We start from the raw sequence: 9,027 nt of genomic DNA on the forward strand, positions 1-9,027 counted from the left end.
CAGAGCATATGCCGCGCGAGGCTGCCTAGAGTGGGTCGCTGGGGTGAATTGCACAATCTGTCGGTACCCCAGCAACTCGGCTAACCGCGGTCCATGGCAATGAAGTCACCAAACACCAAGCGGGCGCTACCGAAGCTATAGCTTTGGTCTTGGTTACCCAAGCTTCAAAGTAACCTGCTCCACACCAAAACCTTTTCCACGCCCTGTTGTTGCACGTTGCTCGAAATGCCACTCTTTCGCTCTGCCTCCCGCATCTTGTACCGCGCGCTCCAAGCCCGCACCTTTGCGACGGCTCAAACCCCAGCAATCAACGTCACAAGCGTACCGGCGCCACACTGCGGGAGCATAAGAATTCTGTCATTGAACCGGCCAGCCGCGCGCAATGCGATATCCAAGCAATTGCTCGCCGAGCTGAGCCACCAAGTCAACAGCATCCATGACGAAGGCGACAACGGGCCAACCAGGGCGTTGATCCTGGCCAGTGAAGTAGACTCTAGCTTCTGCGCAGGCGCAGACTTGAAAGAGAGGGCTACATTTACACAAGAGGAGTATGTTTGACACCGAACTTAGATCCAAGAAGCGCCCTTGCTAACAAGCAGCAACAGCACAGCAAACTTCTTGGCATCATTGCGGGGGACATTTAGATCGATTTCGCAATTGCCCATACCTACCATTTCCGCAGTGGCAGCGCCAGCGTTTGGCGGCGGCCTTGAATTGGCTCTCACGACACATATGCGCGTCTTCGCTTCCACCACCACAGTCGCCCTGCCGGAAACTCGTCTTGCCATCCTGCCTGGCGCCGGAGGAACCTACCGCCTCCCGGCCCTAATTGGACTTTCGCGCGCCCGAGACATGATCTTGACAGGGCGCAGGGTCGCGGCGCCAGAAGCTTATTTCCTCGGCCTCTGCGACCGGTTGATAGAAATCACGCCAGAAGACATACAAGAAGAAGGGAGTGCACGCAAGAAGGTCCTGGAAGAGGCCATCAACTTGGCGAGGAACATTTGCGAGGGTGGTCCCATTGCCATCAAGGCTGCGCTGGCGGCAGTCGAGGGTTGCGCGCTAGGCGAGAAAGCCGAGAACGCTGCATACGATCTTGTAGTCAGGACAAAGGACCGGGACGAGGCCCTTCTTGCCTTTAGAGAGAAGCGGAAACCCGTCTTCAAGGGCGAGTAGAGAACAAGGGTGTCAATGTATAAATGCGCATTCTTATCTTTCCATTCGTAATTGGCCGTGTCTATGCTCTCTACATTTTACTCTTGATCTCCTCCAACAGCTTGCTCAGCTCTCCCTTGTCTGCCTCTTTGGTCGGCCATCCCACGCCCAGGCCCTCCTGCTCATTCGGCTTCGGGATCAGATGGAAGTGCACATGGTCGACCATCTGGTGCGCAATGCGGCCGTTGTTTTGCAAGATATTGTAGTCCTGGAGGTTCTGTGCGACGGCAATGCGCTTTGTAACCGACACGACTTCAGCCAGCTGGTCGTCGGGAATGTCGTGGAGCTTTGCGCCGTGGTACTTGGGGATGATGAGCTGTGGTGTATTGCGCATTAGCCGACTTGATTACATGCTTGAGCACATGTCTGAAGCGCAAATCAACCAAGACGTACAGAGTGTCCCTTGCTCAATGGCCCGATATCAAGGAATGCAAGTGTGTTGTCGCTCTCGAAGATCTTCATCGAAGGGATCTCGCCTGCATGAGCGCGTTAGCATGGCGTAAGCGGTTAGTCAAAGCGACACCTGCCCTTGATGATCTTGCAAAAGATGCATGAAGCGGAAGACATTGTGGTACTCGGGGATTGAGATGTTGGTTGGTTAGTTTGCCGGTTGGTGCGGGAGTTCTCCAAGATGACGCAGGGTAGAGAGAGCTTCCGGGCGAAGTGGGGTGGGGTTGGCCGGATAAGGTGGGGTAGCTTTTGTCGCGCCTTGCGCTGGTGTGCCATGCATCACGCCACGGCCAAGGGATATGGCTTCGTTCAAGAATGCGATTGGGACTTTAGTATTGAGATATTCAATTGCCATGATTTCAAACTCTGGTATCTCTGCATGTCATAATGAATTCCACTTCCACGCCTCGCACTCAAAGTTGGCATAGCACCGGAACTCGTTGCTCAGTCCTTTGGTGTGCATAATCTCATAATCCGTAGTCTTGACTCCGGCTTTTCCGTAGAGCTTCTCGGTAACTAGGCTTTCCATGCGCTCTCCAGTGCAGACAATGAGACGCAGCGACTCTTGTGTCCACGACTTGGCCAGCCATCGTACAGTCAGAGCAGCTAGATCGTGTTAGAAAGGCTAGGCGCTGGGGGATTGATCACACAGAGACTTACCTTTAGTCTGGCAGTCTTGACTCAAGAATGGTGGGTCGCAGATGATAGCATCAAAGCTGCCTTTGAGCTCAGGTGGCAGCTGGAACGTCTTCTCAAAGTCGTACGGGACAAACTCTTTGAAAACTGCAAAGCGGTCGTCGAATTCGAGCAATTTGATCTGTGGCCGACACTTGACTTCGCCTGAATTCTAGTCGCTTGTCAACATGGCCCCTTTCTCTACCCCATATCCCAAATACACCTACAATTAAGTTCTTCAGTTGTATAAAAGCGCTGGGTGCAGACACAACCGCTATCCTCGTCTCGTCTGTGGCGCCATCCAGAAGCTGCTTTGCAAGGACCGTGGCCGTCTCGTCGCTGTACCAGAACTGACTCGCGTTCCAGTCCTCTGTAAACGCCTCCATGGACAGCTTTCCTTCAAAGTCATCTTCAGCCTTGGCTTTCAGCTCTTGGAATTGCTTTGCGCGTTCATCCCGCTCGCCGTAGAACTGCTGCAGGGCGGCTAAGGCGTCGCCTGAGAGCTGCCTTTATTGCTTAGTACATCTCCATTATCCCCACAAGGCTAACTCACGGAATATCGTCGTCTTCAATCAGGGGCGCCATCTTGATTGGCTTATTTTTTCTTCTTCCAAGTCTGCAGAGGCGAATAATCACGATGTGTATCTAAATCGGCGTAGATCTGGATTTACCCCCACTATGGAAGGTGATAAGCGAGGAGCCTCGGTAAGTTGGTGTTAGGCGGGCACCTGGAGCAAGAGACAATGCTGCGCTCACGGTTGCCAGGTCTAGCAAATACTTTCAAGTCGCGCAGGCTCTATTCGAAAATGGTAGAAGCTCTAGTACCTCTCCCCGAAATCGAGAAGTTGAGTGACCGGGTGATTAGGGTTCTCGGTGGCAACCCGAACAAGGTGAGCCGCGTCGCATAACGACGAAACGACATGCGCTGACACACTCAAGTTTACCTTGCAAGGTGCGTGTATCGCTTTGTATTGTGGTATTCATATTAAGTAGTGCAGGCACGAATACGTATGTCGTTGGTCGCGGCGCATCTCGACTCCTCATCGACACGGGCGAGGGCAGGCCCGAATGGATAGCGTCCATCAAGTCGCTGCTTGCAAAGGAGAAGATTGCAATCGACAAGGTGCTATTGACGCACTGGCATCATGACCATACCCAGGGAGTCCCTGATCTCCTCGAGCATGCGCCCAGCGCCAAAGTTTATAAAAAGGACCCGCACGACGACTGGCTGCCGATAAGCGATGGCCAGCGGTTTGAGACCGAGGGCGCAACGCTGCGTGCCTTCTTCTGTCCCGGACATACCACCGACCACATGGCTTTTGTGTTGGAGGAAGAAGACGCAATGTTCACCGCCGACAACGTCCTCGGACAAGGCACGGCGGTATTCGAGGATCTCGCCGCATACATGAAGAGTCTCGACGCCATGTTGAGGCAGTTTGGTGGTCGCGCATACCCCGGTCACGGCCCGGTCATTGAAGACGGTCCAGCCAAGATCTCAGAGTACATTGCCCACCGCAAGCAGCGCGAGAAGCAGGTCTTGGATGTGCTGGCGGCCGACGAGAGCGGGTCTGGCATGAGCTCCATGGACATTGTCAAGGTGATTTACAAGGACTATCCAGAGAGCCTCTGGCAGCCCGCCGAAAGGGGTGTCTTGCAAATCTTGGGCAAGTTGAAGCAGGAGGGCAAGGTTACCGGTGAGACGAAGTGGTCGCTGAGTGGCAAGGCTAGTCTCTAATCGTCCAATGAAACAAACTTTGATATGAATTTCTTTAAGCGCGCGACGGGATTGTGCCCCACTCCTTTGCTTTTGCTGGCTACACCATTTATCTCTACGAATATATATGCCCTAATTACAATTGTTCCCATCAATTCAGACACAGTGCCAGAGTGGTTAATGGGTTAGACTTGAATTCTACATTTGAGTCATCTAATGGCTTCGGCCTCGCAAGTTCGAATCTTGTCTGTGTCGACCACTCATCTTTTTTGCTCTTTTTGCATTGCATTCTTTTTATGCACTTTCTTTTTGCTCTACCTTCAATGTGACTTTCTGGCATGCAGAGCCATGTGGTGGTTTGGTGGCACCATGGCCACTCGGGAAATATTGGGAAGCGGCTACGTGACCACATAGTTTGCTAAAAGATATTGCTGATACTGTGTATTGATTGTATTCAACAACAACAGACTAAAATGATGATGAATACACGTGGGTAATACATGTCCTATTTTCTCATGACTGGTGCTTCTATTTTGTAGCCCCCAGAAATGGAAGAGAATTATTATCAACAACACAAGTAGGTGCTGGTAGAAGCAATAGAAGTGTGAAAACAAACGCTAAGTAGATGGAGGCTATGGAAGACATACTGGGCGAGCCTGGCTCCTCACAAGAGAAAAGTCAACATGAATTGGCTCCACCAATGGAATGAATTGACCGCATTCCAAAAATTCGTCTCCAATCAAGGCTATCACAGCAAATGTCTACAGCAGTAAGACCACTGAGACATGGGCATATGTGCTGAGAGGGCCAGTGGGTACAAAGGTGATAACACAGATGGCATTCCCTCCATGAGCTGCAGCCGGATATTCTCTTAGCGCATCGGTCGGCAGTTCAAGGGTTACTGGCAGTCTCATCCGATGCTACGTAACGTTTCAAAGCACGAGTCAAGAACAGACGTCATAACAAGGCCGGCGTATGAGAATCAGCAAATGCCATGCCTGTGGAGAAAGCCCATGGCAGTTCCACTCTTGGCAATGAATGCCATGCTTTGGAGAAGATGGCGTGATGCGTGGCAGCCAGAATGTGGAGTCCCCAGCATCGGATCGCGCTCTATGCGGTTAAACATATACCGGGACCATGGAATTAGGTTCTGTCGGCAAAGGAATTGCGTCTTGTGTGGTTGATTGTGTAGGAGTAGACAAGCGGCTCAAGTTACCCTAGATGGTAGAGCCCCACACTACGACCCACTTGACGGCGGGACCTGCCCTCGTCACCGGTTCAGGACTAGCTTCATCCACAGCGCCTGCCTATCGTGACTACAGAAAGTAATTTTCGCCGCGACCTCCACTCTGGCCGGCTGCATTTCCCCCAAAGACGATTAATTAGAACATGATCCTGCCCTACCGGACAAATGCACAGCGCGGAACGATGCGAACCTAATTCTGGGGATTCCGGGGTAGCGCTGGGACGTCGTATGTACTCTGTGGGGTTTCTGGGCGCTTGTATCAATCACTGCGGCCTCTAAAGATGCAGAAACGAGCATATGGCGACTCCAGGAACACAATGCGGCGCTTTGGGATGAGTGGGACGCTGCCGATATCAAGATTCAATGGACAATGACAAGCGGGCTGCAAGCAAGCAAGAATTTCAGCATGGCCATCGGATGTCTGGTACAGTCTCACGATTCATAGCAGAGCACATCGGCCAGTATCGGACCAAGGGTCCACAGAAACTTCCAGCGGGCCCTCAACGCACGACGCACGCCCGACGTTGCATCGACAGACTGATCTCCACACACGCACACACCGACGCCAGCAGCCTGGACGCGCAACAGACCCCCGACCGTGGCCGCCAAGTCTCGCAGAGGCGTGTGGATGCCGAATTTTCTAGTCGGCCTTCTGGCTGGACATCGACGTGAGATGATCGGTCTCTGCCCTGGAATTAGTCCCGTGTCTGCGCATCAGAAGTGATAGCCCTTGCGCTAGCGTTGACAGATATCTACTGTGGATCCACCTGGAAGACCTAACGCGAGTTCAAGCGAGATATTCAAAGCACATAAAGCTGGCCCGTTTCCCTTCCCTTGCTCTTCTCAGTCGAGCCTCCTTATTCACCAGACCAAATACCCACACGCCAGAAACGCCATTGACTACCATGGGTGGAGACGATTCCATCAAGAGTGTCCCACAAGAGAAGCGAGAGACGTCAGCCTCCTACGCCTCCAAAGATGGGCCAGTAGCTAGGGAGCCGTATGGGCCTTCAGGTATGCACCCTACTACCAACATTAGCCCACGACAACCTTGATCGTGGCTAACTTCTCCACAAGGGTTCAGCGGCCTCTTCACCAACCCATATGTTGCCATGTGCGCAGCATTCGCTACCATTGGAGGTCTTCTCTTTGGATACGACCAGGGCGTCATTTCAGTGACTCTTGTCATGGACCAGTTCCTTGGATGCTTCCCTCGTGTCTCGGACGATGCTTCAGGCGCCGGGTTCTGGAAGGGCTTGATGACTGCTATGCTTGAGCTCGGTGCCTTGATTGGCGCGCTATTCGCCGGATGGATTGCAGACAAACTATCCAGAAAATACTCCATTGTCGTTGTCGTCATCATCTTTACGATTGGAAGCATCTTACAGACAGCGGCTATGAGTTATGCTATGCTCACTGTAGGGCGTTTGATCGGAGGAATGGGCATCGGAGCGTAAGTTGCACTTTATACCGTTTTCTCGAACAGAATCTAAAAAATGCAGACTTGCAACAATCGCCCCACTCTACATCTCCGAGATCGCGCCGCCTGAAATCCGCGGTGCTCTCCTGGTTTTGCAGGAGTTCAGCATCGTCCTCGGTATTGTAGTCGCCTTCTGGACTACATACGGCACTCGCTATATGGCTGGAGAGTGGGCATGGCGACTTCCTTTTCTTATCCAGATGATTCCTGGTCTTATTCTAGGCGCTGGTATCGTCTTTCTTCCCTTCTCCCCTCGCTGGCTAGCAAGCAAAGGTCGTGACGATGAGGCTCTTCACGTTCTCGGCAAGCTCCGCAAACTCCCTACCGACGATGCCCGTGTCTTCCAGGAATGGTGCGAAATCCGTGCCGAAGTTGCTTTCAACCACGAAGTCAATGCAGAGAGACATCCCAAACTCCAAGAGAAAACTCGCACGAATGAATTCAAGCTCGAGGTTCAGTCTTGGCTCGACTGCTTCAGACACGGATGCTGGAGACGTACCGTTGTTGGTGTTGGTATCATGTTCTTTCAGCAATTTGTTGGTATGTACATTTAAACATTCTTACTAGAATGCGACTAATGAAGCTCAGGCATCAACGCGCTCATCTACTATTCGCCCTCGCTCTTCAAAACCTTAGGCCAAGACTACGAGATGCAGCTTCTCCTCTCCGGTATCATCAACTGCACACAGCTCGTTGGTGTTGCGACAAGTCTGTGGACCATGGATCGCTTTGGACGTCGATCGCTGCTCCTCAGCGGTGCTGGGCTCATGTTCATCTGCCATCTCATCATTGCTGTTTTGGTAGGCAAATTCGGTGGCCGGTGGGCTGACTACTCATCTGAAGGCTGGGTTGCCGTTGCCTTCCTCTTCTTCTACATGTTCAGCTTTGGTGCCACATGGGGTCCCGTACCATGGGCGATGCCGTCGGAGATTTTTCCTTCTTCACTACGCGCAAAAGGTGTTGCACTATCAACATGCTCCAACTGGTTCAACAACTTTGTCATTGTAAGTCACTACTCTCGCATTATCAAACGACCAATCACTGACTGGCGATTTAGGGCCTCATTACACCGCCTCTAGTTCAAAACACTGGCTACGGCGCGTATACCTTCTTTGCCGTCTTCTGCCTTCTCGCCTTTATCTTTACATTCTTCGTTATTCCAGAGACGTCGGGAAAGACTCTCGAGGAAATGGACCACGTGTTCCAGGACGTCAGCAGTGAGGCGGAAGAGCAGCAAAAGGCGCGCATTATGCGCGAAATCGTCCAGGGGAAGATTACCGAACCGGCTATTATAACCCCTTGAGGCCATGATTCGTTGTATAGTTTTGTTATTGTAGATGTATGGTAGTAGTAATGTTAATTTCAACGTCTGAATAAACGCGCAATGAAGCACTGTGTTTGACCAAGTATTCGCATCGTCATCATAATCATCAGCCAGAAAGTTATATACTTTCACTTCAGCTGAAAGAAGCACATCATATCGCACCCTGAACTGCCCTCCCTACTCTCCCCCTCTTACACTCACACCATAACCCGCGATAGTATCAAGACAACCCTACCCTACTTTACCCCATCCCCCCCCGAAAAAAAAGGGGGGGGGACGACGTACCCAAGTACTCAACAAGTACGCTCTGTCTCAACACCACCACTACCAAATACGACGACATGCAAGAACACCCCTACTATTTCCATACTATACTATGCTTATGAATTAGTTTTTTATCTCTTCTTTTCTGCCAGTTCACCCTTGTAGAGAAAAATAAAAAAAAATTCACGCTTTCCCTCTTTTCGCCCCCGCCGAGGACGTAAGTAAGCCCGCGTGGCAAAATGTGCAAGGTATGATGATTATAGTGATCATACTTTCTGTTACTGCAGCAAGTTGCTGTCGCTGTATGGGGGCTTGGTTCCTTGCATATTGTGTATTAGCTGCATGCGAGTGTGCCGGGTGAGGGTCGATTATTCAGGGGGGGGGATCATAAGATACATACATTCTTTTTTTGTGGTGTGGAATGGTAAATGGAGAGTGATGTTGTGACATGAAGTATGTAAATGTATTTGTGTTCGACGGAAATTTCCAGCTGGGCATGTTTATCATGGCTTGTATGGTTCTGGTGCTTATTGCAGAAAGATGAATATTGTGTTTTTTTTCTTTGGATAAAACTCTACAATTCATATATCGTCGTTGACTCGTTATTTTGGTTCGTCTAGTCTGATGTTGATGTTGATATGATGTCCGCCCCCCCCCCC

General features: G+C 51.2%; 5 protein-coding genes and 1 non-coding gene across 6 annotated transcripts; 4 read left to right on the forward strand and 2 right to left on the reverse strand.

The window, feature by feature from the left end:
• Nucleotides 1-225: 225 nt before the first annotated feature.
• SETTUDRAFT_45980 (uncharacterized protein) lies at nucleotides 226-1,216 on the forward strand (the record flags this gene model as incomplete). The annotated part of the gene is made up of 2 exons (XM_008024318.1): nucleotides 226-548; nucleotides 606-1,216. 2 exons carry the CDS (start codon nucleotides 226-228, stop codon nucleotides 1,174-1,176), a joined length of 894 nt encoding a protein of 297 aa, XP_008022509.1. The 3' UTR covers nucleotides 1,177-1,216.
• Nucleotides 1,217-1,229: 13 nt separating this feature from the next.
• Nucleotides 1,230-1,811, reverse strand: SETTUDRAFT_167633 (uncharacterized protein). The gene is made up of 3 exons (XM_008024610.1): nucleotides 1,743-1,811; nucleotides 1,609-1,691; nucleotides 1,230-1,531 (listed from the first exon to the last, which is right to left on the reverse strand). The coding sequence occupies exons 1-3, from the start codon at nucleotides 1,780-1,782 to the stop codon at nucleotides 1,247-1,249; spliced, it is 408 nt and encodes a 135-aa protein (XP_008022801.1). The 5' UTR covers nucleotides 1,783-1,811; the 3' UTR covers nucleotides 1,230-1,246.
• Nucleotides 1,812-2,002: 191 nt separating this feature from the next.
• On the reverse strand, nucleotides 2,003-2,943 carry SETTUDRAFT_167634 (uncharacterized protein). The gene is made up of 4 exons (XM_008024611.1): nucleotides 2,894-2,943; nucleotides 2,568-2,847; nucleotides 2,326-2,512; nucleotides 2,003-2,271 (listed from the first exon to the last, which is right to left on the reverse strand). The coding sequence occupies exons 1-4, from the start codon at nucleotides 2,923-2,925 to the stop codon at nucleotides 2,048-2,050; spliced, it is 723 nt and encodes a 240-aa protein (XP_008022802.1). The 5' UTR covers nucleotides 2,926-2,943; the 3' UTR covers nucleotides 2,003-2,047.
• Nucleotides 2,944-3,109: 166 nt separating this feature from the next.
• Nucleotides 3,110-4,075, forward strand: SETTUDRAFT_147176 (uncharacterized protein; the record flags this gene model as incomplete). Its single annotated transcript, XM_008024612.1, has 3 exons — nucleotides 3,110-3,230; nucleotides 3,280-3,292; nucleotides 3,339-4,075. The coding sequence occupies exons 1-3, from the start codon at nucleotides 3,147-3,149 to the stop codon at nucleotides 4,073-4,075; spliced, it is 834 nt and encodes a 277-aa protein (XP_008022803.1). The 5' UTR covers nucleotides 3,110-3,146.
• Nucleotides 4,076-4,213: 138 nt separating this feature from the next.
• On the forward strand, nucleotides 4,214-4,309 carry SETTUDRAFT_t104. Its single transcript has one exon. It is a non-coding gene; the product is annotated as a tRNA-Ser (tRNA).
• Nucleotides 4,310-6,205: 1,896 nt separating this feature from the next.
• SETTUDRAFT_104474 (uncharacterized protein) lies at nucleotides 6,206-8,083 on the forward strand (the record flags this gene model as incomplete). The annotated part of the gene is made up of 5 exons (XM_008024613.1): nucleotides 6,206-6,314; nucleotides 6,378-6,753; nucleotides 6,803-7,320; nucleotides 7,369-7,784; nucleotides 7,838-8,083. The coding sequence occupies 5 exons, from the start codon at nucleotides 6,206-6,208 to the stop codon at nucleotides 8,081-8,083; spliced, it is 1,665 nt and encodes a 554-aa protein (XP_008022804.1).
• Nucleotides 8,084-9,027: the final 944 nt, after the last annotated feature.

The sequence above is a fragment of the Exserohilum turcica genome, assembly GCF_000359705.1.
Source record: "Exserohilum turcica Et28A unplaced genomic scaffold SETTUscaffold_12, whole genome shotgun sequence".
Classification (NCBI taxonomy): Eukaryota; Fungi; Ascomycota; class Dothideomycetes; order Pleosporales; family Pleosporaceae; genus Exserohilum; species Exserohilum turcicum.

What these genes read in the sequence shown, in the direction of transcription:
- SETTUDRAFT_167634 (XM_008024611.1), bottom strand. Translation starts at nt 2,925, where the DNA reads ATGGCGCCCCTGATTGAAGACGACGATATTCC. An exon ending in ATTGAAGACGACGATATTCC is followed by an intron (nt 2,848 to 2,893) that starts GTGAGTTAGCCT and finishes TAAGCAATAAAG; the next exon opens with GCAGCTCTCAGGCGACGCCT. An exon ending in TCAAGACTGCCAGACTAAAG is followed by an intron (nt 2,272 to 2,325) that starts GTAAGTCTCTGT and finishes AACACGATCTAG; the next exon opens with CTGCTCTGACTGTACGATGG.
- SETTUDRAFT_167633 (XM_008024610.1), bottom strand. Translation starts at nt 1,782, where the DNA reads ATGTCTTCCGCTTCATGCATCTTTTGCAAGATCATCAAGG. An exon ending in CTTTTGCAAGATCATCAAGG is followed by an intron (nt 1,692 to 1,742) that starts GCAGGTGTCGCT and finishes GCGCTCATGCAG; the next exon opens with GCGAGATCCCTTCGATGAAG. An exon ending in CATTGAGCAAGGGACACTCT is followed by an intron (nt 1,532 to 1,608) that starts GTACGTCTTGGT and finishes AATACACCACAG; the next exon opens with CTCATCATCCCCAAGTACCA.